This window comes from Octopus bimaculoides, chromosome 19 (assembly GCF_046866305.1).
Source record: "Octopus bimaculoides isolate indiv1 chromosome 19, ASM4686630v1, whole genome shotgun sequence".
NCBI lineage: Eukaryota > Metazoa > Mollusca > Cephalopoda > Octopoda > Octopodidae > Octopus > Octopus bimaculoides.
In genome coordinates this window covers 2,576,160-2,603,659 of record NC_142946.1, presented here as the reverse complement: position 1 = coordinate 2,603,659, position 27,500 = coordinate 2,576,160, and the positions used below count along the sequence as shown (strand labels likewise).

Sequence of the window (27,500 nt, the reverse complement as noted above, 5' to 3'; positions counted from 1 at the left end):
TGTGATGTTAATGCGGAGTATTATTAATGTGATGTGGTACGAGTTCTGTTTGTGCAATGATGCGTTAGAGAAGCGCCAAGTGGATGTCGGTCGGCTATGGACGTACGATGGTATATTGTAGGGTTACAGTAGTGGCTTGTTAGTATAATGTGGTGTACAATGGAGTACAATGGAATACAGTCTGTTATTGGTGCAATGTGGTAGAACTAACATTAAATATTAGTATATTGTTAATGTAAATATGATGGGGTGGGGATTGCTGCTGACATCTCCTCCTCACCGTTCACTAATTTCTTTCCCAAATCCTGACGGCCGAAATGTTGCTTGGTATTTTGTCCGGTGTGCTAATAATAATAATAATAATAATAATAATAATAATAATAATAATAATAATAATAATAATAATAATCCTTTCTGTTGTAGGCACAAGGCCTGAAATTTTGGGGGAGGGGGATAGTCGATATAATATCAACCCAGTATTTCACTGGTATTTATTTCATTGACATCGTCCTCGGTGGAATTTGAACTGAGAATGTAGACGGACGAAATGTTGTGAAGCATTTTGTCCGGCGGACTAACGATAATAATAATAATAATAATAATAATAATAATAATAATAATAATAATAATAATAATAATATTCAGACAAATACATAACAAAAATAGCAGGACTTACAAATATATATAACATACAGAAAATTGCACTACTGGGTACTGCACACATCCTACGCAAAACACTTTCAATACAGTAAACATAAGAGCACCACAGCAAACCACAGCACATACCCAAGGCGCACAGAGCTGCGCTCGGTAGTGAAGTGAAAGCACGTTATAAAAATAAAACTACTGAACAATAATAATAATAATAATAATAATAATAATAATAATAATAATAATAATAATAATGATGATGATAATAACAACAGACTGACCCTCACCACAAACCAACACTCTTCACATGACAATATATTACTACACAAATTAAAATTATATAGTTTAATGTCAAACCACACACACACGTGCACGCACACACACACGTGCACGCACACACACACGTGCACGCACACACACACACACGCACGTTGTATCCACAACCACGAACATCCTGTCTGTTTACCTGAAATATAAATTCGACTTCGAAATATTTAATTAATTTAGTTTTGTGGAACATGACATTGACGTCTGTGTATCGTGACACGTGTGTTTCCCTTCAACATTGAGGTATGTAAACAACTGGACTCGTATCGCATCGCATACCTACCAACCAACTTGCATACATACATACATACTTATACATATGCGCACGCAGACACACACACATACATACATACGTACATACATACTACGCGAAGCGACAAGTCGCTTATTTGGCGTGGGAGACTATTTATCGAAAATACGATGAATACTACTCCAACTTTGAAGCCACAACTGTGAACCCTGTTAAATAACTGGTTAATCTTCAGATGAATTAACTGAGGGAGCCTTTAACTCGAGATCGTAGTGAGTTTCGACTGGAACCTCAGGGAATATAGGGGATAAAAGAGGGATAAAAGTGGGATAAAAGGAGGAAAATGGGAATCAGTCCAAATCAATTACTAAACAGTTGTTGTAGTTGAAGCTTTCGTTGTTGTTGTTGTTGTTGTTGTTGTTGCTGTTGTCGTTGTTAGAACTATCTCATAACATTTTCTGTCATTGACAGAAAATGCAACAGTTTACCGAAAATATTGCTACATCGAAATTTAAGTTCTTGGAGAAATAATTCATTCCAAAGTGAGGCAGTCAAAATTATTTTTGTTTGAAATCGTTGAGGTCTTTCACTGTGATACTTTCTGATAGAGATACACGGATTTCAAAGACATGAACAAAGTAAAATGAATAGAGAAGCAAACGAGAGTCGAAATCGAACTGTGGATTTTGTTCACCGTTAACTTACCCCTTGACACCTTGCAAAGAAATATTGCATGAAAATGGTGAAAATATTGATGAAAATCAGAGGGTTGAGTAAAACAAAAAAATAAATAAGAAAAGAAGAAAAACTGTCATGTTACATCTTATCTAAACTGCGAGTAAATATGTTGTTGTTTGGTGCCAAAAGCCAACCCGTCTATTTTAGGAACGTGTAGCTCGACATTGTCCAGTGTACACCGTCCTTTTTCGAGACAGTGTTATTTGAGAGAGGTTTGTCAGCAATTTATTGCAGGTCAATTGACAACATACAGGCTCCTATTAAATGATGTGTCTCTGTGTGTAGCTTCTCCACTTATAGAATCAGGTTACACGTTCGAAACTTTCGCAAGAAAGTGACCTAGAAAAGCAGAAACTTGAGCTCAGTACCAAAATCTTAAACGTCTGCAACCAACGTAAAACTCTTTGACTTCTACATCACAGATACAAACCGTTTCACTTGTTCTATTTTATAAATATAAAACCGTTTGATTTGTTCTATATGATTTATCTCCTCGATTTGCGATACGTATTTTTTTTTTTTTTTGATTTTCAGTATTAATATTTTTTCCTAGATTTTACCTAATTATCTTAAATACATTCCTAATCACTTTGGTATATTGTCTGTTACCCATTGTAAGAAGCATTCTGTAATAGCTGGAAACAAAGTAACGGCGAGTATTTTGATTATCATTACATCAGTTTTTCTGGACTTCTGTGAATGTATACAGTGTGGTTCCGTCAAGCCTTGGGTTATGAAAACAGGCAAAGTCAAGCTGGTTGCTGGAAATGGAAACTGATTGAGTGTTACTCTCTGAAACATCGATCGTTAACTTAAAAGATTAGTGTGTTGTAATTTGCATTGAGGAACACTCTGAATGAAGACGATCTAAAAGTAATGTAGTTTGAGTGTTGAGTGATACTCGGCTGCGTGGAGGGCTGTTCAGAACTCGATCACTAAATCGGCTATCACATGCTACTGGAAACTGAGAATAAACAGAAAATAAAAAAAGATTGTATCTTGGGAGGGTCGTCACGTCAGTAATAACCACACGCACTGGTTCTGTTTCATTTCTTTGCTATTAGTCAGTTGATTACTTATTTAACCAACGAACTAGAGATATGGCTATACTATATAAATATTGATTCCACATTTTGGCACTAGGTCAACAATTTCGGAGGAGGGGGACTAAGTCGATTACATTGCCCAAATGGTACTTATTTTATCGACTCCGAAAGGATGAAAGGCAAAGTCGACCTCGGCGAAATTTGAAATCAGAACATGAAGACAGACGAAATGCCACAAAGCATTTTGCTTGAGGTGCAAACAATTCTTCCAGCTCATCGCCTAAAACACTACACAAATAGTAACCAAACAAGAAACAGACTTGAAGCAGGCCTGCAGTAAGGAGAGCATGTCATTGATGAGGTTGCGAAAAGCGACGAAAGGACTTTGACAAACAACTGATTGATTGATTAACCGACTGATTAAGCAAGCAATCGATTAATTGATTGATTAAATAACTTAGCAATTGGCTAATAATAAGAGAGTGAGATAAAGCCAGTGCGTGTGTTTATTACAGGCGTTATGACCTCCCCCACCTCCACTCATCGACCAAGATACAACAAAATGTGTTTCAACACACGTGTTCACATTAAGAATTTTGCAAACCAAATACAAGAACAGAAAAAAGATTATCAGGCAATTCGAAATATATGATTTTAATTAAATAAACACGTGTGCTTACTCACATACACACATAGACATACGCGCACACAGCCACATGCATATATACATACGCACACACACATATATATATATATTTACAAATACAAATATACATATATATATATATATATATATATATATATATGTGTGTGTGTGTGTGTGTGTGTATTTGTATATGTATGTATATATATGCCTTTGTGTATGTATATATATATATACATATATATATATATATATATATATATACAATAGTAACTCGGTTTACGAACACCTCTGATTACGAATAAATCGTACTTTATATATATATATATATATATATATATATATATACATATATATATGTGTGTGTGTGTATATACATGCAACATACATAAAGCATGGTTTATTCGTGATCAGAGGTGTTCGAAACCCGAAGTACTACTGTATATATATATATATATATACATATATATATATATATATATATATATATATATATATATATATATATATATATATATATATATATATATATATATATATATATACATATATACATACATATATATATATATATATATATATATATATATATATATATATATATAAATATGTACACACACACATATGCATGCACATCTTGTCTCAGACATACACATAAAAACATACACACATATCACATGAACACATGCACAGAATTACATACATCCATACATGGACATCAGTGAAAAGAGATCGGAAATACTGTGGAAAGAGAATGAAGATTTTGATCAAATTGGTCGATGAAATAATTAAAAGACTCTATTGTACATGTAACAGGACCCTTGGTCGTGTTATGCAATTAAAACTAGTTTTGTTTTGTGTTTTTGTTTCCTTTTTGTTTTCGCTTTTTTTGTTGTTTTTTTGCAGTACAAATTAAAATTATTTCTGGCAATACAATATTAAAAGGATCTGAAGCAAAAATGTCCTTCCAGAATTGTTCTTGTTAATATTGCATTTTCCTACACTTAGTTGTACAATTTTATTGTTGGAAGTGAAAAAAACAAACGGCTGCTTTTTTGACTTTAGATTCTCATAGTTTCATGTTTTTTTTTTTTCGTTCAGTTTTATTTCTTGGATTTCTCGAATCTTTTGAATTAAATGCGAAATTTGGCAGGTAGAAAAATGTTAATGTAAATAATAAAAAAAAAAGAAACTCCCTTATCTTTCCATTTAGTTTATGAACAAATATTAGTTAATAATGGAATTAATGCAATTATTTTCTCTAAATTTCACAGAATTTCGTTGTTATAAATTTAGTTGTAAATTTTACAATATTTTGTTTTCTTTATTTTTTATTTTTTCCCCCAAATATTCGCCCCTTAATAAACAATACTGTTACATTTGCCATTAAGCCCGAGCCTAATTTCGTGTTCTCTGGCTCTCATTCGAAGAGCAGCTATACTTGACGAACGCCTGTCAGCATCAGCGAAACTTCCCGAAGTGACCGTCAGCCCTGCTGTGGTCGGCGGAGACTGCGACGCCGACGTCGACTCTCCAGAACTAACATTGTTGCTGGCAGGCGACCCGTTACTGTTACTGTTGCCGTCGCGGGTCTTCGCTGCCGTTGACGTCATACTTGCCAAGAGATGCTGGAAAGAGCCAGGGGGAGGTAAATGTGTGCTGAACGAAGGAAAAGATCTTATCTGAGACGATGACGTGGACGATAGTCCCGCTGCTGCTGCTAGCGCCATAGGACTGTAAAAGCCAGCTGCGGCGGCAGCAGCAGCAGCAGCAGCAGCAGCTGCTGCCGTTGGGGGTGAGAACTGTGGGTTAGCACCCTGGGCCGAGGCCAGGGTGTATCGACCAAGAATATGATTTTCGTAGGATTTCATCAAGAGATCCGCATAACTTTGATGGCTGGACAACACTCCAACACGTCCAACGTTCAGGTTATTGGAATAGGGGCCATAAAGATGGGATTGCGGACCGACCTTTTCTTTCTTGCGCCATTTTGCTCTGCGATTCTGGAACCAAACCTGAACAAAGAAAAAGAACAAGAAATATATATTAGTATATAAAAATACACGATGAACTATCTAACACTGTTCTGTATAGAACCATAGACTTCGTTGCAATGGCTGAGAAATCGCCTGCATTACACATATATACACCATTTTAATGTATGTAGAATATATTTGGTTGATGCACGGCGGAATAAAAGTATCACCCTGGGTAGAAACCTTTCTCTCTGTGGATTCGAACCAAAAGAGATGATGCTGGAGAAATATGTTCTGTTTTATACAAATATGACTGGCATAAACATAGAACTTCACGTTTTGATTCTGTGTGTGTGTGTGTGTGTGTGTGATTATTAAGTTTTATTTCAATATTTCTTGCCAATAGAGAAAGAATCGGTTTCTAACCCAGATCCAAGGCTCTTTCATTGGAATTTCAACATCAACAGGGTGTTTTTGTATATATGTATGTATGTATATATATATATGTGAGTGCGTGCATCAACTCAACTTTAATTCCATCTCGATCCTCAACATATTCATAAAATCAAATTCTATTCTTTTAGCAGAAAGTTTTCTGCAGCAATCCAATACAAAAGATGTTTTCTGAGCTATTAACAGTTCACAAGTTTCTTCACTTGTTTCATCAATCAATCAGAAGTTTATTAAGTAGTGTTGGCAACATTAATGAAAATAGTTTATTTTATTATTTACAATCTGATGTAACGGTCATGAATGTATCATCCGAACGATAAATTGTTATTCGTGGGATTCGAACCCGTGACTCACACGAACGTAATTGAACGGTCATGTGTAATTTAGGTAAATAATAATTTGCATAAAATAAAAAGCTACATTGAAAAGAAAGCTTGAAGCAGCCTGCCACCCCTTTCTTCGCATGGTATGAACTTCGTTAAAAATAAAACAATTTTTTAAAACAAGTTTGCTTTTCGCAGTGTGAAATTGTTGCGAAGGCTGTTGGCAATAGACTTCCGACACTGCTCACGACCATTACTGACAATTGCAGCCCATCAAAAGTTTATTATTTTCACAAAATGGATTACTTTACCCTTTGGAATCTCTCACAGACTACCATTTTACAATAACCAGTCTCTGAGTTACGAAATTACCACGGAATTGATATTACTGTCTCAATACTGGATTCTATTCAGGAAAATACCCATTTATACCATTCCTCTTCATTCTTTTGCTCTGCGGCTACGCCACGCCATAGTCGGATTTCGTAGCCAGCCAACGATTCTGCTCAGAACCTGGGATGTATCTTGTTACTTGTACGATTCAGTAAACCCAGCTCAGACTGTTTGGCTATGTTGCTCGATTTTCCGAGTTCGGCCCTGCTTATTGTGCCCTAACCTGACCTGCTCGCCTCCAAATCGATTGTCGTAAGGTAACTTTTCTGTTATATTTTAGTTCAGTTTTTAACCCTTTTATTTGTTTCAGTAACATATTTATCCTAATTTGGGCTGAACTTTGTTTCGAACATCAGGTCGAATACTTTACGGTATCTGTCCCGGCCCTTAAATCTATAACTACCAAGGTCAACTTTGCTTTTATTTTTTCAGGCTCGATTAAGTATTGATCCACTAGATAAGGTACCTTATCGGATCTGTTTCAGTTGCGGGACGAAATTCTGGCATGGGGGGAAAAAAACTCAGTCTTCTGAATGTAAAAGGAATGTCTGCTCCTGATGGAGTAAGAGGAATTCTTGGAATAAAGACGTCATCCCCTTTTGCACATCCAGAAAGAATGGTAGCCTCAATAACGTGTGACATCATTTTCTAAATAATGCTCATCTGTTATGTTCGGGTTAAAATTTCATCAACATCAAAGATATATGAATTTTCATGGGAGTTATGGCCGTTATGCAAAGAATATAATTTCCAAATTTCATAAAGATCCATTCAGTACTTTTGACGTAGTTTTGGATAAGAAAACAAATGACTAATGTGTGTGTTTGTGTGCATGTGTATGTGTGTGTGATGGGTGTATATATGTATAGATATCTGTATGCATGTATATATGTGTACATATTACATGTACATCTATATATATATATATATATATATATATATATATATATATATATATATATATACATCTACACATATGTATACATATACATGTATGTATAGATCTATATATATATATATACATATACGTGTACATCTATATGTATACATATACATCTCTCTTTCTCTCTCTTTCTCTCTCTCTTTCTCTCTCTCTCTCTCTGAAAGTATCTGTCATTACAGTATCGAAATGGTGTACATATACATGTGTATGTATACATATACATCTCTGTCTCTCTCTTTCTCTCTTTCTCTCTCTGTGAAAGTATCTGTCAATACAGTATCGAAATGTGATTGTTTCAGTTAGTGGAATAGTTTCATTTTTAAAGTGAAAGTATTTGACATGAGTGTTTTTGTTTCACTTTTGACACGTAATACTTAAATAGTGGAGGAGATATTATGTTGCCGTGTGCTCGAACTCTGCAAGAAGTTAATAATTTTTTTTTACTAAAACACAACTGGAACCCTAAGTAAGGCATGTGTAAAATTTGAATGAAATTGGTTGCGTAGTTCTCGAGTTTTAGGGATTCACACAGACAGACAGACAGACAGACATTCTCATTTTTATATATATAGATATCTATATATATAAAAATGAGAATGTGTGCCTGTCTGTCTGTCTGTCTGTCTGTGTGAATCCCTAAAACTCGAGAACTACACAACCAATTTCATTCAAATTTTACAGATGCCTTACTTAGGGTTCCAGTTGTGTTTTAGGTTTTTCGGAATGCGACAAAAACTTGTGATAAGCTTAGGAAGGTAATCTTCAAGTTTAGGGGGATAAAAAAAATAAATAAATATATTCAAGGGAAATAACTGAACGATTTACCAGTATTATCCGTTTTCTTCTAGCTGTTTATAAATAAATCACATCCTAACCCTAACCCTAACGTCAGTCAAATCACGTGTGTGATTTATTTATAAACAGAGATGTACGGAAAATACTGGTAAGACGTTCAGTTACTTCCCTTGAATATTTTTATTTATTTTTTTTATCCCCCTAAACTTGAAGATTACCCTTAGGAATGCCTTGAGCAAGTGTCCGAGTATTTCAACAAATTTATAGTCAATGTCAGCCCAGCCGCTGGAAGGAAAGCATTCAAGAGTAACTTTCCTCTGAATAATCAATAAGGAATATTTTATAGCTTTTTGCCGTTCAGACTAAATTACCGAATCTCTTCAGGCTGTATTAAATTTTAATTATTGTAGCACTAATTGACTTTGTACTGCCATCTCTCTTCATTAATAATATATATAACTGTCACAAGCAAGCAATGGTTTCATAAGTAAATTTATAATGCTATATTAGTCTGCATTGTAACATATATTTCTTAAGAAGTCCAACACGGTTATAGTTGAGGCTTAAATCGGATTCCGCGAGTCGATAATCAAAGGCGTTCCCTCCTTTACCGCCGCCCAAGAAATATGTCAATGCGGTTTCATTTAATAAGATGGTAGGGTGTGAGTTGAGTAAAATATGATTGTGATTTCTAGCAAAATGAGTGGCCTTGTGGAGGCTTCTGTGTTACTTTGCAGACAGTGACACTTAAACAGCTGTCGTAAGCAACAGTAGTGGTTACAGTTTCAATCTTCCGTCGATTTCTTCACGACCATTTTTTTATACAATATCTCTTCTCGATTACGCATACAAGTGCGTGTACGTGTGAGTATATATGTGTATATGTATGCGTATATATATGTGTGTGTGTGTGTATATGTGTATATATATATATATATATATATATATATATATATATATGTATATATAAATGTATGTATTATGCGTGTGTATATATATATATATATATATATACTAGCAGAAATACCCGGCGTTGCCCGGGTTAAAGAGAATAATGAAATCTAAAAACGCCGTCTAGATTACGCATCATCTTTATATATAGAGATGTATATACACACACGCACCCAAACACACGTATATATATGTATATCAATATAAATATATGAAAGTCAATGAAGTTTCGTAAAAGAAGGTGATCATGTACATACTTTCTTGCTGTTGTGATTATAACACCTTGTTGTAAACTATGTTCCTTGTTTTCCCTTGTGGAGCATATACAAATAGGTTTTTTTTTTTGCTGCCCACTCTTGAGCAGCCAACATACAGTTGTCCATGTGAGAAGCAGGGCTCTTCCAAGAGAAGACCAGCTACAGACAGTGTTTGATCCTGAGATTTGTTTATGGACATGGCAAAAGTCACACGAAGGGGGAATTGTAGTCTTCTGAATGTAAAAGGAATGTCTGCTCCTGATGGAGTAAGAGGAATTCTTGGAATAAAGACGTCATCCCCTTTTGCACATCCAGAAAGAATGGTAGCCTCAATAACGTGTGACATCATTTTCTAAATAATGCTCATCTGTTATGTTCGGGTTAAAATTTCATCAACATCAAAAATATATGAATTTTCATGGGAGTTATGGCCGTTATGCAAAGAATATAATTTCCAAATTTCATAAAGATCCATTCAGTACTTTTGACGTAGTTTTGGATAAGAAAACAAATGACTAATGTGTGTGTTTGTGTGCATGTGTATGTGTGTGTGATGGGTGTATATATGTATAGATATCTGTATGCATGTATATATGTATATATGTGTACATATTACATGTACATCTATATATATATATATATATATATATATATATATATATACATCTACACATATGTATACATATACATGTATGTATAGATCTATATATATATATATACATATACGTGTACATCTATATGTATACATATACATCTCTTTTTCTCTCTCTTTCTCTCTCTCTTTCTCTCTCTCTCTCTCTGAAAGTATCTGTCATTACAGTATCGAAATGGTGTACATATACATGTATATGTATACATATACATCTCTGTCTCTCTCTTTCTCTCTTTCTCTCTCTGTGAAAGTATCTGTCAATACAGTATCGAAATGTGATTGTTTCAGTTAGTGGAATAGTTTCATTTTTAAAGTGAAAGTATTTGACATGAGTGTTTTTGTTTCACTTTTGACACGTAATACTTAAATAGTGGAGGAGATATTATGTTGCTGTGGGCTCGAACTCTGCAAGAAGTTAATAATTTTTTTTTACTAAAACACAACTGGAACCCTAAGTAAGGCATGTGTAAAATTTGAATGAAATTGGTTGCGTAGTTCTCGAGTTTTAGGGATTCACACAGACAGACAGACAGACAGACAGACAGACATTCTCATTTTTATATATATAGATATCTATATATATAAAAATGAGAATGTGTGCCTGTCTGTCTGTCTGTGTGAATCCCTAAAACTCGAGAACTACGCAACCAATTTCATTCAAATTTTACACATGCCTTACTTAGGGTTCCAGTTGTGTTTTAGTAAAAAAAAATTATTAACTTCTTGCAGAGTTCGAGCCCACAGCAACATAATATCTCCTCCACTATTTAAGTATTACGTGTCAAAAGTGAAACAAAAACACTCATGTCAAATACTTTCACTTTAAAAATGAAACTATTCTACTAACTGAAACAATCACATTTCGATACTGTAATGACAGATACTTTCAGAAAGAGAGAGAAAGAGATGTATATGTACACGTATATGCATAGATATATTTATTTATTTATGTGTTTCAGCCAAGTGGCTGCGGTCATGCTGGTGCACCACCGTGAGCAAAGTCGACTTCGGCGGAATTTGAACTCAGAACGTAGAGACGGGTGAAATACCGCTAAGCAATTCGCCCAGCACGCTAACAAATCTATATATAGAGATATAGATCTATATGCATACATGTATATGTATACACATGTGTAGATGTATATGTATATATATATATATATATATATATATAGATGTACATGTAATATGTACACATATGTACATATATGTACATATATGTACATATATGTACATATATATACATGCATACAGATATCTATACATATATACACCCATCACACACAAACACATGTACACAAACACACACATTAGTCATTTGTTTTCTTATCCAAAACTACGTCAAAAGTACTGAACGGATCTTTATGAAATTTGGAAATTATATTCTATGTATAACGGCCATAACTCCCATGAAAATTCATATATTTTTGATGTTGATGAAATTTTAACCCTAACATAACAGATGAGCATTATTTGTAATTCAACGGTACAACAGTGTAAGACTACCCTTTCAGATATACTTTCATTGTGATTTCTGCAATGTGGTGCATAAATTGTCAAGTAAATGAGACGCATCTTTGCCTCCACTGATTCACTTGCAAAGTGTTGAGTAAAATTATTTCGTTGCAGACCTCCTTTGGGTCTTTTTATTATCACTACGACACACACAGTCCCCAGTTGGTAACATTGATTTCAAGGCCCTCCTAGATGAGAGACTGGCATTCCACTTAATGTCTATGTTCCATGCTGGCATGGATTGGAGAGTTATTAATGTAGAAATATGGTATCATAGCTACTAACAGTTGAGGGTTGCGTAGTCTAGACGGCGTTTTTAGATTTCATTATTCTCTTTAACCCGGGCAAAGCCGGGTATTTCTGCTAGTATATATATATATATATATATATATATATATGTATATACGCATACATACGTGTATATACATATGTGGGTGTGTGTATATACATATGTGCGTGTCTTTCCCTTGGATAACATCGGTGGCGTGAAGTGAGGAGGCTGGTATGCATGGGCGACTGCCGGTCTTCCATAAACAACTTTGCCCAGACTTGTGCCTCGGAGGGCAACTTTCCAGGTGCAATCCCATGGTAACTCATGATCGAAAGGGGTCTTTTTTATGTGTGTGTATATATATACACACACACACACACACATATATATATATGCATGTGTACATATATTTGTGTAAGTATACATGTATATATATATATATATATATACGTGAATGTCTGTATATATCTGTGTGCGTGCGTGTGTGTATATATTTATGAGTATGTGTATATATATATATGTGTGTAATTGTATATATTTGTGTGCGTGTATACATATATTTATGTGTGTAAGTATTAGGTGAAAAAAAAGGTAGCTTTTATTAAAGCGAAGAGTCCTTGTGCTTGCTCGTACACGACACTGCTCTGAATTGCTGTGAGGTTGGTTTACAGATGTAATGAGTCTTACATAGATTAATTGATTAAAATTACATCTGGTGTTTGGGGAAAGAATCGTTAGGTTTGATAATTGAATCTGGGCTTTGAATTAAAGGGAGACAACTCTGGAAATGTTTCGGTGTTATCAAACCTCTACAGCAAGACGTTGTTATTATCCGTTCTGTCAGAGGAAAATTAAGACATGCATTAGCATAATCACTTGGTCTTCTCACAACGTATAGAATTCTAATTAATTAACACTTTTTAATTCATGTATATTATACTAACAGCTGCTTTACCCTTCGGCTTTCAGGTAGAGCTTGTTTCTGGATATTTGACTTTTTTGTTTTTTTGCTAAATGATTAATAAACATGGCTTAATTAAATTCTTTAATCAATACGATGTAATGATCCATATTTGATAGATTCTCTCTGACTTGAAACAACGTGAAAGTTAGATGATTACATCTTTCGCTACACTCCCCTCTTCTTCTTTCTTTACTTGTCTCTGAAACCATATTTTGTGGTGGTGGCTTCTGAAACATCCCCGTATCCCCATTACAGTAGAGGAATTTGATTTCGGCACCCTGGCAACGTTGAGTACGTCTGCTTGTGTGTAGATTGCGGTTGATCTGATTACTCAACAGTCAACATATCGACATTAATATTGATAGCAGTAAATCAAAAAACTATGGCATATAATGACTTTATGAGAGTTCTCTAATACAAGAACGTTACCCAGATCTATTACACCAAACATATTTACTCCCACCTCTACGCCACTTTGCGATGTGGGTAATCGGCGAGGCCGTAATCCCTTGTTTAATCAAAACTAAGTTTTCATTTTCTATGTCTTTATAGGCACATTAGAGCTACCTTCGTAGCAGCCATTTCGAAGCAGAACAACAACGATATTCGTCAATATTTAGGTTTCTTTGTTTTTGTATTTTCTTGTGAAAAAAAAAAGAAAGAAAACTGTTAATCGTAAATTAATTTCAGCACATATGTAAGATTGAATTTAATCAACAGTTTCATTTTAAAACATTTCCTGCGTCTTTGTGAAAATTCTAGAATATTTTCTGAAATGGCGGACACTATTTGAAGTTTATTAAATAGGAAAGGAAAATAAACACTGCCAATTGTCCATTTCTAAAGCTACCATATGTTAAAGCATCGATCGTTATCCTGGCGTCTGACGGCATCTTTACATTCTCCCCGCAGCCATCTTATTCAGTTTACTCCATGCATTAAAGGAAAGTTTGATTTTTTTTAATAACACGTTGACATAGAACGCTAGAGATAATATATTGTCAATAGGCCGACTTGGAGCACATCCGCTGTTCCTTATTTACTAGACACACAAAACCTGTGTCGCTATTATTGCTTTCGTTTGATTGCATCAATTGACTATATTTGATCTAGAGAATGGCTAATTAATCAGTGTAATTGAATCTTGTTCAACGGAGATTCAATAATTATTGTGACATCTCATCTGAGTAGTCAAATATTTGTTCAGTGTTGAATCTATTCAGAACACTACCAGCCCCGCAATCTCATTGACGAGAAATTTTATTTATTTGTTGGGTTCTGTTAGCAAATTAATAGCTTATTTTCCCAAGTAGATATGGCGTAAGGAGCGTCCTATAAAACAATATTTCTCACCTATTCAGTGCACTGTGAAAATATAAATCCGGACGAAGTAGTAATGATGTCTTCAGAAACCACAAAATCTCCAACAAACGCTGCCTTGCTCCATATTCGGTCGCGTTCAATGAAATATAAATCATTCTCTGGACACGACACCAATCTATCGCAGGAAACAATCCACAGCTGCATTGAGTCAATTGAGAGAGAGAGAGAGAGAGAGAGAGAGAGAGAGAGAGAAAGAGAGAGAGTGAGAGAGAGAGAGAGAGAGAAAGAGAGAGAGAGAGAAAGAGAGAGAGAGAGAGAGAGAGAGAGAGAGAGAGAGAAGTCAACTGAGGGTGCATCAACTGGTCAGTCGAATGTTCTGTCCAAATTCCCTCTGAGACACCAGCAGTCGACAGCTGCAGGAAAAGCTAAGGACAGGCACCTATTTCAGAGGATGGACGTCCGAAGGAAGAAAAATTTAGAGGAGTGATTAAGGATCAGCTTAGGGGAGACAATGTGGGGGATGAGGGGATACGAGACGATTTGTGTCCGATGGTCCACGATGGAGATGACACGAGATTAGTTCGAACCGAAGGACAAAGACGATTATCAGTGTAATTGTTTCATTAAAATATTCTAGGAACAGTATTAGATTCATAATAATGGTTTCACATTTTGGCACAAAGCCAGTAATTTCAGAGAAGCGTGTAAGTCTGTTACATCGACCCCTCTGCTCAGCTGATACGTATTTAATCAACCCCAAAAGGATGAAAGGCAAAGTCGACTTTGGTGGAATTTGAACTCAGAACGTAAAGACGGACTTAATGCTGCTAAGCATTTTGCCTGGCGCGATGACGATTCTACTAGCTCACTGGCCATGTTAGATTTATGATATTCTGAAGTATTTCCATTTAACTCTAAAGATAATTGAAAATATTTTAATTTTCCAGATTCAATATTTTCTTATTTCTTAATTTACTCCTAGGTACAATCTTACATATATTAATTATTTTACCATCGTTTATTCTTAGAATTTGTCGCAATTGCCAGCACCATTTTGTTGGTATGTGTAAGGGACAGAAGAGTTATTGTTGTCGTTTAAAACCACTCCAAATTATATAATTGGCACTGGATTTCATTTGCTGACTCAATCAACTTCTCCACAATACTCCGACTGTGCAACTTGTTAGGCTTCCTAGCATCTAATAAACCACATCCACCGTTTCCAACTTTCCTTTCTATTTCACTATTACATTTTCTCGTTTATTATTCTCTTCAATGTAATTCCTCCTTTTGTGGTGCCATTTCAAGTACGCTCTGCTTCTATAGCGGTGTTCTGTTGTCTGAGATTGGCATCACTAGATCACATGTTCTCCTCTAATTCCACTAAATTCTCTTATCCTCCTCCACACCTGCTTATTCAAAGTTTCCACTCACCAAAAACGAGATGTCGTTTCTCTTTCTTTTTTATATGAAAGCCACAGCTGCGGCGATGAAATCACTAATTGCGAAATTGATAATTACTTATCACTTTCAGATAATAACATTTACAATTGCTCTTGAGTTATCCAGCATATTTAGTTGCCTGCTAAATTGAAAAGAATGTTTATCCAATTAACCTTAAAGTAGACACTCTATAGGCTCAACGAAACACGTCTTCGATATTAAATAAGATATTAAAAATGAAAACCTAATGACAAGCATGAGGCATCGTGAAGGTTAAGAGAAACTAAAACATGACTTTATTAAATATTTACCTCATGGATAGAAGGCATGAAGTTTGTGGGGCCTAACTGTGTGTGTGTGTGTGTGTGTGTGTGTGTGTGTGTGTGTGTGTGTGTGTGTGTGTGTGGAATCAATAGAAAGAGGGTGGCAGGAATAAACTGGCCAACTTAATCAATTACATCCGACTGTTCAGTCTGCAGCCCCTAATTTGTGGAAATGGCCCTATGTTATAAAACTCTTTTTTGTCTTCGAAGAATTCGATCAGTTTGCAGCGTTTATGGTTCGAATCCTCTTCCCCTCGCCACCGAAAGATGATAGAAAACCGGACAAAAAGGCGAGACGAAGTAAATTCTGTAAGCATGTCGTCTACCTCTCCATCGCTTTCATCCTGGTCATGAAACAAGTATTTTAATCTTTTTTGTGGATAACTACTAACTGAGAGCAGAAAAGGGGATTAGGGCTGTAGAGGAGGGGCGTATAGTTCTAGAAGAGGGGTGGTTAATAGCTGTAAAGGAGGAGAGTTCTAGTTGTAAAGAAGAGAGTTTGATTGATTGAATCGACACGTTAACTGGTATTTCTTCGACCACCGAAATGAAAAGCAAAATCAATTCCACAGGATTTAAACTCAAAATATAAGAAATCTAACACAGGGAAAAGTTTAATCCGGCACTGTCATCTAATCCAGCACTGTCATCTAATCCGGCATTTTCATCTAATCCAGCACTTTCATCTAATCCGGTATCGTATTGTTTCTCCTGCATTATGATACAAAGCTTTGACTTCGGTAGAAATAAGGAGAGGTAGAATTGTTTTTTGTGAGTATTTGTGTGTGTTTGTGTGTGTTTGTGTGTGTGTGTGTGTGTGTGTGTGTGTGTATTATATCGATTCCAGTACTTGACTGTTACTTTGTCAACCCTGGAAAGATGAGAAACGGAGTAGATTTTTGGCGGGATTTGAAATCAAAATGTGTCGATACAAAATACCAAGCTTTTCTGTTTTCCGATTTCTGCTAAGAATCTACAAGAATAAACAACGTTTCGAAAATTCTTCACCATGTGTCTCGTGAATGTTATTTTGGAATTATTCAATCGGTGAATTTCCATTTGCTGTGGACAGATAGAATCGAGTCAGATAGACACATGTGTGCGTCTGTATACGCGTTGTATGTGTGTGTGTGTGCAATGCATGCACACAAACATACACACATCATCGTTTTCTTTACATTCTGATTATTATTTACTTACAATTTCAAAGATTCTGTTTCTATCAAGAATTTTGTTTCGAAATTATTATTATTGCCGCATAGAGTGGTCAGTCTTATCAAAGGTCTGTTTATTTAAAATCCCTCGTTCCCACCACGCTTTCTCCTCCTGATAAAACATTTCAACGTCTTTCGTACGTCCATATGATTTGCCATGTCTGAAGACAATGAGATGAATATCTTCATAGAACAACTAAACATTACATTATCGAACGTTAGATTATTGAACACATGTAAAATCAATATGATTGACTTCTGTTATTTGTTTTCACTGTTTCAGCGATTTAACTATTTCGGAACGGTAATTTTCCTTCTCGATTTAATGATTCTTATAATTACGTGAAAAAAGAAAGAGAAAAGAAAAAAAAAGGTCAGTGATATGATTGCTGTTGTTATTGCTGATGTAAAGTTGATGTTTAAGACAACCAAACTATTACATTTAATTATTTCCATAGCAACAATAAAACAATAATAGATTTAAGATGGTCTTTGAAAAGGATTCAAAAATTAACAGCAACAGCAATCTGATCGGAGTATACTGGATATGAAGGAATCCCTTCAAATATATATACACACATACGTACATATATACATACATACGTACACACACACACACACACACACACACACACACGTGTATATATAGACATGCGTGTGCGTATGTGCACGCGCGCATATATATGTATGCATACATTGCCGACTTAGAATACTATTTATCTGAAATATTGATGTCGCCATATCAGATATCATCCGACTTGAAATATCTTCCCATGAAGGATATATCGACATTTGTTGGAGACAAGTGCAAATTTGTTTAGTTTCATGCCGAACTAATTGAATTTAGAATGAATAAACCTTATCATGGACACTCCGTCGGTTACGACGCCGATTAACGGAACAGCCTGCTCGTGAAATTAACGTGCAAGTGGCTGAGCATTCCACATAGTTTTCGGGGAGATTCAGCATGACAGTGTAACAAGGCTGGCCCTTTGAAATACAGGTACCACAGAAACAGGAAGTAAGAGTGAGAGAAAGTTGTGGTGCAAGAGTACAGCAGGGTTTGCCACCACCTCTTGCCGGATCTTCGTGGAGCTTTAGGTGTTTTCACTCAATAAACACTCACAACACCCGGTCTCGGAATCGAAACCGCGATCCTACGACCGCGAGTCCGCTGCCCTAACCACTGGGCCATTGCGCCTCCACAAAACTTTATCAATACACACATAAATCAAAGCTCAGATCTATTTGGCTGGAACTGTTACTATACAACAACAACTTCAAGAGTGGGGGATGATAAAAGCAGTGATGTTGGACGAAATTAAAGCTGACTTTGTATAGGACAGGTACCAGTTATATAATAGGGTCGCTTCAGCTGATTATACAACTCAGCGTTGTGCTGATATGAGAAAGGCAAAGCAGCGGAAAAATACATTGAAATATTATGTACCTCTGTGTTCTATGTTCAAATCCCATTTCAGTCAACTCTTTCATCCATCCAGGGGCAAGAAGTACCAGGAAAAGAACTGGTTCCATCTTATAGGTTGTACCTCTCTTCCAAAATATATGTGGTCTTGCACCTAGAGATCATTATTATTTTGGATTCAAATTTTCTGCACAAGGCCAGCAATTTAAGGGGAATGGATAAGTCGATTACTTCGACGTCAATACTCAACCGGTACTTAATTTATCGACCACGAAAGGATGAAAGGCGAAGTCGATCTCGGCAGTATTTGAACTCAGAACGCAAAGTCGGTAAAGAAATGGCGCTAAGCATTTTTGCTGGCGCGATAACGATTCCGGCAGCTGCCCGCCTGAAAGAAATTTTTATTTCGAGAATAGCAGCCTGACAGAATCGTTAGCGCGCCGGGCGACTTTGCTTTTCATCCTTTCGGCGTCAAGTAAATAAGTACCAGTTACGACTTAATCCCTTTGTCTGTCCTTGTTTGTCTCCTCTATGTTTATAGCTCCTTGTGGGCAATAAAAAAATAAGAGTAGAGAATAGAAGCTTGATTAAATACATAAAAGTATTTAGTGCTTTAGGTTCTGAGATCGAATCTCTGCGTAGTTACTTCGCTTGGTTTTTTTTCCTCGAAAGTTGACAAGATAAGTACTATCCACAATTACAATTACCATATTCTCTGGCATGTAACTCATGCTAACATCAGAAAACTATTATTAAGTGGAACATATATCGGTTTAAATCCTTTGTTTTTCTAAAGAGTTCATGTCACAATATGAGAGACAGGAATACTTTGTCGGGAAGGAACAATGCGCGTGCAATCAAAAAACTACGCCAGACAAAAACATTTTCGTTAAAAGTCTGCTTCTGTAGTCACCGTCAGGCATAATGGTTTTTTTGTTTGTTTGTTTGTTTGTCTGAATGTCACTGCTTTCTTTCTCTTCTCTGTCTTCCAGAGATTTACGTTTTATTCCTGCAGCGATGCCAACATCAAAATTAGAAAAGTCAGCCACCTGGGGCTCCTGGCAAACAATTAGCAACACCCCGAATGGTTGGCAAATGACACTCATATCGCGATTACAGTTTTTGTCCATAAACCACTCATAATATGTCATTATGATATGAGATACAAATAATTACACTGATAATGATAATAATAATAATAATAATAATAATAGCGAAATTATGATTAATAGAGAGCGTAAGATGAATTATTGTGATGTGGTCAGCGATGGAGGAAGAATAAGCTCCGTGTGAAAATGGTTCCAAAGTTGTTGGTGTTTCATACTCGCCAACAGCACCACACACAGACATTCTGTTTATTAGCAGCCGACGAAGTCAGCTAATAAATGGTGGGGTGGGGGTGACGTTTAGTAAAAAGGATTTTCATAGATATTTCTAGAGTTTCTAGATAGACATTAGTAATGATGTAGATTAGAGTGTTAAATACGACAAAGGAAAACAGAATATTTTTGAAAAGCGTTCGTTTATTGTCATCGGTTGGTCATGTCAGGTATATTAGAAAGGACAGAATCAGACGTAAACACTGAACTCGTCTTCCTACCGCCTCATGCCTCATCTGTTTGGATGATTCACCTCTTCTTCACACGCACACAATTTCGAGGTGAACTATATACACTAGTTACGTGCAAATAAAAAAAGAAAATGTCGATATTTAACTCACTTGAACTCGTGCTTCCGTTAAATCAATCCTCATAGCTAACTCCTCTCTGTAAAATAAGGATTTTTCATTTAACATATAATAATAATAATCATAATAATAATAATAATAATTTTTTATTAGAATAATAGCTTTCGATTTAGTTGAAACTGATAAATTTGTAAGAAATTATATTCCCATCTTTCACATAAAATTTAGTTAAGCAATAAGGTTATAGCTGTCTCTGAAATATATACTTCGTTGAAAAATTTCACACACACATTCTCTATCTTTCTCTCTCTCTCTCTCTCTCACGCATGCACGCACGCACGCACGCGCACACCTTGTCAGCTGGACATGCTATATTTATGATCCAGCATAGTTCGCTTTCTTTCTCGGTTAACTCTGTCTGGTTTCCTATTCCCTGTCTCATGGTCGCACTGAATCATAGGATCTTTGCAGTATCATTTTCGATGATGCCTTCGGGTCTATGTTCGTACCACTTTTTGCTCTGTCAAGTCCGTACTTGTTGCAAAGTGTCCAATTGGCAATCCTTGTTATATTGTCATGACGTCTCTTATATTCTTTCTGGGCTAGTGGCGTACATTGACTGGTAATATGCCATACGGTTTAACCATTTTGTCCTCAAATTCTGCACCTATCACTTTCTGATGTGTTGTCTATTCTGTATTTGATATAATTGGTTCTTAATGCATGTTCGTGGGCAGCATAGATTAGAGCCTCCGTCTCCAGTTTTAAATCACTTTTAGTCATCCATAGCCATCTTTTTTCTCTGTCTTATCCTCAACATCCCTATGAAATTGTCCATTCATTCTTTTTCTTTATCCACCTATTTTCAGTTTCACTCGTTCTCAAGTCCTTGTACAGTGCTTTATCTTTGTAATCTTCCATCCTACACAAACCTGACCTTACTTCCAATATAGCGGTTCTGTGGCATTTTTTACATACCACGCTATGTTGTTTTCTTCTGCTCTAATGCAGTGTTCACATCCAATCAGTCCTCTTCCCCCTCTTTTTCTTGGTACATACAGTGTGTCTGTGTCACTCTTTGGGTGGAGTATCCCATATCTAGTCAGCAACTTCCTTGTCTATTATTATTATTATTATTATTATTATCATTATTATTATTATTATTATTATAAAGGCGGTGAGCTGGCAGAAAAGTTAACACGCCGGGCGAAATGCTTAGCGGCATTTCGTCCGTCCTTACGTTCTGAGTTTAAATTCCACCGAGGTCGACTTTGCCTATCATCTTTTTGGGAGTCGATAAATTACGTACCAGTGAAACACTGTGGTCGATATAATCGACTAATTGCCTCCCACTAAATTTCAGGCTCTGTGCCTTTGGTAGAAAGGATTATTATTATTATTATTAGTGATTCCAGTGAAAGGGGGGGGGTGTTTGTCCCCCCACCATCGCTTGATAATCGATGTTGGTATGTTTACGTATACGTAACTTAGCGGTTTGGCACAAGAGATCCGATAGAATAAATACTAGGCTTACAAAGAATAAGTCCTGGGGGTCGATTTGTTCGACTAAAGGCGGTGCTCTAGCATGGCCGCAGTCAAATGACTGAAACAAGTAGAAGAGTACAGGAGTAAGTCATGACTGGATCAGCTGCTGACACCGCTTGCCTTATTCTTTCTTCTCTCTTTAAGAAATAACCTTAAACGTCTCCGATAGCAGACGGTTGGGTTCACTAATTTTTACATGATCGTTTGCTCTAACTCTGCTCTTTGATTTAATATGACAGTAGTGTTCTTATATCAGTAATGCTCATGTGGAGGCGCAATGGCCCAGTGGTTAGGGCAGCGAACTCACGGTCATAGGGTCACGGTTTCGATTTCCAGACCGGGGGCTGTGAGTGTTTATTGAACGAAAACACCTAAAGCTCCACGAAGCTCCGGCAGGGGATGGTGGCGAACCCTGCTCTACTCTTTCACCACAACTTTCTCTCACTCTTTCTCCCTGTTTCTGTTGTACCTGTATTTCAAAAGGGCCAGCCTTCTCACACTCTGTGTCACACTGAATCTCCCCGAGAACTACGTGACGAGTACACGTGTCTGCGGAGTGCTTAGCCACTTGCATGTTAATTTCACGAGCAGGCTGTTCCGTTGATTGGATCAACTGGAGCCCTCGTCGTCGTAACCGACGGAGTGCCGTAGCAATGCTCATGGTTCTTCCTCTTTTCAAGCTGGTTTCGAACCCAGATTTCCTATTAGTTCCACAAGGAAATCTGAATCCTGCCTGCTCGCAAGTTTTCTGGGGGCTTATCAATCTCGAACTTTCCGCTCGAGATCGTGCATACACAAAAAATGATTGACATTTGTCTCATCGCTTTTCTGTCGATATTTCATAACAGCGGTAAAAGAAAAGCACCAATTCTACCATATCTGTATATGTATCCTCTTTTGTTTGACTGGACAGCGAGAAACATTGTGATCGTTTCTTTATGACTTCATAACATTTTGCAGTCAGCTTTTCTATCATGTTCTAGAGAGAAAGTATTAAGTAAAGGATTGAGTTAGCTGTTTATAAGATGAGGTCTAGGAGGCGGAGTATGTTTGACCAAGTTTCAAGTTGGCAGAAACAGAAGACGTTGTGGTATCAGCTGAAGATAGGTGAAAGCGAGCCACGCATTCTGTAGAGTGTTAAGAACTTAAGGTTTACCAATCATTGGGTTTGCCATTAGAGAATTCGATCTCGAATATTTGAGTGTTAACTGCTGATCCGTCGCATGTGTTCGGTGAGTTTCTATTTCAAAAAGAGTTGAGTAAAAGACAGAGAGATAGGGGTGGGTAGGTGGGTGGAGAAGATAATATTTGTGTTGAATTCCTCAGAGCAATAGGAATGTCAAAAAAGTGAGAAAATACATTATTGTGGTAACGATTAGCTTTGTTTTTATAATGAACAAATTAATTTGGTAGCTCTGATATAATTAAATTAGTAATTTGCTTTAATTTATAAAATAAAACATATTAGTAACATCTGCTTTGTCCGATTAGTTCTAACAATTTTATTAGTATGACTAATGACAAGATAATTAGTTTAATAACGTTGATTCCTTTCTCCTGAAGCTGTAGATAAATTTTTTGGTGATTTCTGCTTTTAATTGATTTTATAATTGATCTTTCATATGTAAATTAAATAAATTGATTTACAAGTTAGATCCGTCTCATCTCTCTCTCTCTCTCTTCTCCCAACCTCTCATCCTCCCCCACCCCCGCCAAAGTCATCACTCACATTCCAGTCAGTGCTACAACTTTCTCTCTTTCTCTCTCGAGCATCAATCAAGTTCGTTCGCTAATTTATGTTCTACAAATCTTCTTCTTCTTCTTCTCCTCCTCCAGTACCACTCCACCTGAGAATCACCCACAGCATATGCCGTATTATTGAGCAACATGTAGCGTAGCTGATAGGCTGCGAGGTCCGCGAGCAGCTTAAGACGCTGGCATTAATTTCAGTGGGGAATACCGAAACTGGTCGACTATTTCTTGCTTATTCTGGTTAACAATATTTTGTATTTGGAGAACTCTGTACTACCAGCACAGCAGAATAAAAAATCTTGGACAAAACATGCGAGGAGGACGAGAAGAAATATCTTTTTGATGATGGTGATGATAACGAATGAATATATGTGTAGACATATACATATACGGTGTGTGTGTGTGTGTGTGTGTGTGTGCGTGTATACGTACAATGATCAGTTCCGCTGTAATATGGCTCTTTAGGCAATGTGTAGTAATATATATCGTTTCTTGTTTGCCTGAAGATCCATATTATGGCGACACTACTAGACGTAATTGAAAACGGAACATTTAGCTATAAATAACACATACCGTGTGTGTGGGAGTGGGTGGGTGTTGTTACAATAGCATTGCTGGAGTTTTCTATAGAAAATTTAACGCTTTTACAGCAGGATCATTCTGATAATTTTAACAGTTTAAAAATTTCATCTTTTTACATCCGTTTTTCCATGTTTGCATAGGTCGGGTGAAATTTCTCCAGTACACTTTCCCGCCCTTGTTGTGGTCCCTTGTGGGTTTCAACCTCTTAAGATCCTTCCCCAATCCACCCTTTGTCTTCGTTGGTCATTCTCTTCCGGAATTCCTTCTATTTGGATCTTTTGGCACTTCTTTACTCAACTGTCATCTTCCGTACGTATCACGTGTCCGCACCAGTGTAGTCTTCTCTCTTTCACGCAACAACTCATTCCTCTCGTATCCAGTTTTTCTGTTAGTTCTTTTGTTCTCTGTCATTTATATATACTAACAGTCCACACCCAGCGAATACCCATATTTTGCTACCACGCAACATCGCACATTCTACACAAGCCTCATGCCATAAACCTCGCTCAGAGAATCATTTTCTTGCAGTCAGAGATAATAGCTACGGAACTTCTCCCATCCTTTCTTTAGCTTCTAAACAGTCGGATTATTCTCCTCCATTGCCAATTACGTAACACAAGTTATCAACTTACTTCTAATGGACTCTTTCGAGTATTTCAAACTATTTCTACTCTTACTATTCCTGTACATCTGTTACAGACGAAGTTTTCCTTCCCTGCACCTCTGTTACGGCTTTAAGGATAATAATGGGAGACAACCGAACCCTGATGGGCACCTAACTGGATCCTTCGTTGAACTCGCTAACACTCAGCTTGCTAACAGCATCATTGTACTTGCAAGCTTTCACAATGCATCATTCTACGCCTAGTTTTCTTAAAGATTACCAAATTACAGAGCGTGGTACCACTTCATAGGCTTTCTTTAACTTACTATTTGGTGTAATAGCTAAGAATTTATATTACACTCAATTACACTAAGACGAAAGCGTCGGTGCTACTCCATTCTCGTACGAACTGAACTTTATCTCGTTTAAGTGGATTCTCTCCCTAAACAATTCTATTAATTCTTTTAGTTATTTCCATAACTTAATCCATCGGTTTGATGTCCCTGCAATTGTTTCTTTCTCCAGCTTTTCATTGTCTCTTTAACATTAGATATAAACCGCCGCGTTTTACAATTTGATTGACTACACAAATTACTAGCGCGTGTCCTACTCCACTAGATATTTTCAGCATCTCAACAGTTATTCCAGGTGTTTTCCCTGTCTTCGTATCCTTAATGAAATCTAAATAAATCAAAATTTAAAAATGAGTGTGGCAGTCCAGATATGTTTCGATCTTATTTGACCTCATCAGTGAAATATTGCCTCTACGTAAGATGAGTGATTGGGAAATGTAGTTTATTTCATGTGCTACATGTAGGGTAACACATAGAACGCTCTACATGTAGCGGGCTACATATAGACTATTCTCCGAGTTAAATGCACTGTATCATAAGAGTTCAGATTGTGTATTTGGCCTCCCCTAGAGTCTGCTGTAATGAGTTAATTATCTCACTAATTACTTTGTTAATAAGGTAATCAACATCAACGGTGCAATATTAATGAGACAGATAATTAGTACATATTATTTAACTAGTACATTGTAATAAACTACTGTTATGTTGTTAATTGGTCTATGGTATTGTTAGCCCGTCTGTACCGTTGGTCACTGGTCTCTACCGTTGGTCACTGGTCTCTACCGTTGGTCACTGGTCTCTACCGTTGGTCACTGGTCTCTACCATTAAATTAGTTCTCAGTTTGAAAGCGCTGAGTAGTTGTGTCCATTGTGCTGGACAATGGCGTTTGTTCACTGTTCTATTGACTTTACTGAAGAAATATCTCGCCTCATAATTGTTCTGTATTTTAATGTTAAGTATTACTGCATTAACTGTATTGTTCTATTAATATTTAACTGTACTCTTACGTTAATAACTGTGTTATTGTAACAATACGAAGACAACATTATTGGTTCACGTAAGATGGAATCTAAACATCGATAATTTTTCTTACCAGGTACATGACGGTTAAAAGTAATAACCGATCTGTGTGTGTGTGTGTGAGAGAGAGGGAGAGGGGGAGAGGGGAGGGGGAGGGAGGGGGAGAGGGGAGGGGGAGGGAGGGGGAGAGGGGAGGGGGAGGGAGAGGGAGAGGGATATGGATATGGGGGGGTAGAGAAAGTAGTAATAGTCTCCTCCTAAGCGGGGGGACATCCTATAAAGTTATAACAGCAGATATGTTCTATTAAAAACAATCCGAAATATTTCAGTAGTTTATTAGTTTACATTATCTACATTTGACGGATATTCGTCCTCATCTTGTTTGTTGTTAACACAACGTTTCGGCTGATATACCCTCCAGCCTTCGTCAGGTGTCTTGGGGAAATTTCGAACCTGGGTTCTCATTCCTATCGATGTTACTATTATTATTATTGTTATATTATTATTATTATTATGTTATTATTATTAATCAGGTCGCTGCCGTGAATCGAACTCGGAACCTTGGGGTTAGTAGCCCGCGCTCTTCACCACTACGCCATATGCCCGTAGATAATGTAAATAATGTAAATAATTCCTCATCTCTTAAATATAGAACAGTTTATTAGTTGTTTGGAAGTCTTTACCTGAGATGATATCAATACCTAAACTGATTTGGTTTCGATATTCAAAGGGGTTCAAAGGTGAACACAGTTCATTGTCACTCCCGGACTTAAGGATCCCCACCTCTCTCCCCGATCTCTCTCTCTCTTTCTCTTTCTCTCTCTCTCTCTCTCTCTCTCTCTCTCACACACACGTTACCTAATTAGGACTGTTAAAAAACATTTGAGATGAAAATGTTGAGGCTTTGTAATTCTGATTGTTATATTCTATGCCTTTGTTGTTATAACACAAAGGAAAGTTATAATTAAATAAAAATTAAAACATAGAATCGACCTTACCTGGTAAAGACATCGGGATAATGAGTTTTCTGGAAAGCTCTTTCTAATTCATCCAATTGGTAACTTGTGAATGTCGTCCGG

General features: G+C 36.6%; 1 protein-coding gene across 1 annotated transcript; it reads right to left on the bottom strand.

Moving 5' to 3' along the window:
- Positions 1 to 4,515: 4,515 nt before the first annotated feature.
- Positions 4,516 to 27,494, bottom strand: LOC106882692 (uncharacterized). Its single transcript, XM_052974773.2, has 3 exons — positions 27,420 to 27,494; positions 20,598 to 20,643; positions 4,516 to 5,670 (listed from the first exon to the last, which is right to left on the bottom strand). Exons 2-3 carry the CDS (start codon positions 20,628 to 20,630, stop codon positions 5,014 to 5,016), a joined length of 690 nt encoding a protein of 229 aa, XP_052830733.2. The 5' UTR covers positions 20,631 to 20,643; positions 27,420 to 27,494; the 3' UTR covers positions 4,516 to 5,013.
- Positions 27,495 to 27,500: the final 6 nt, after the last annotated feature.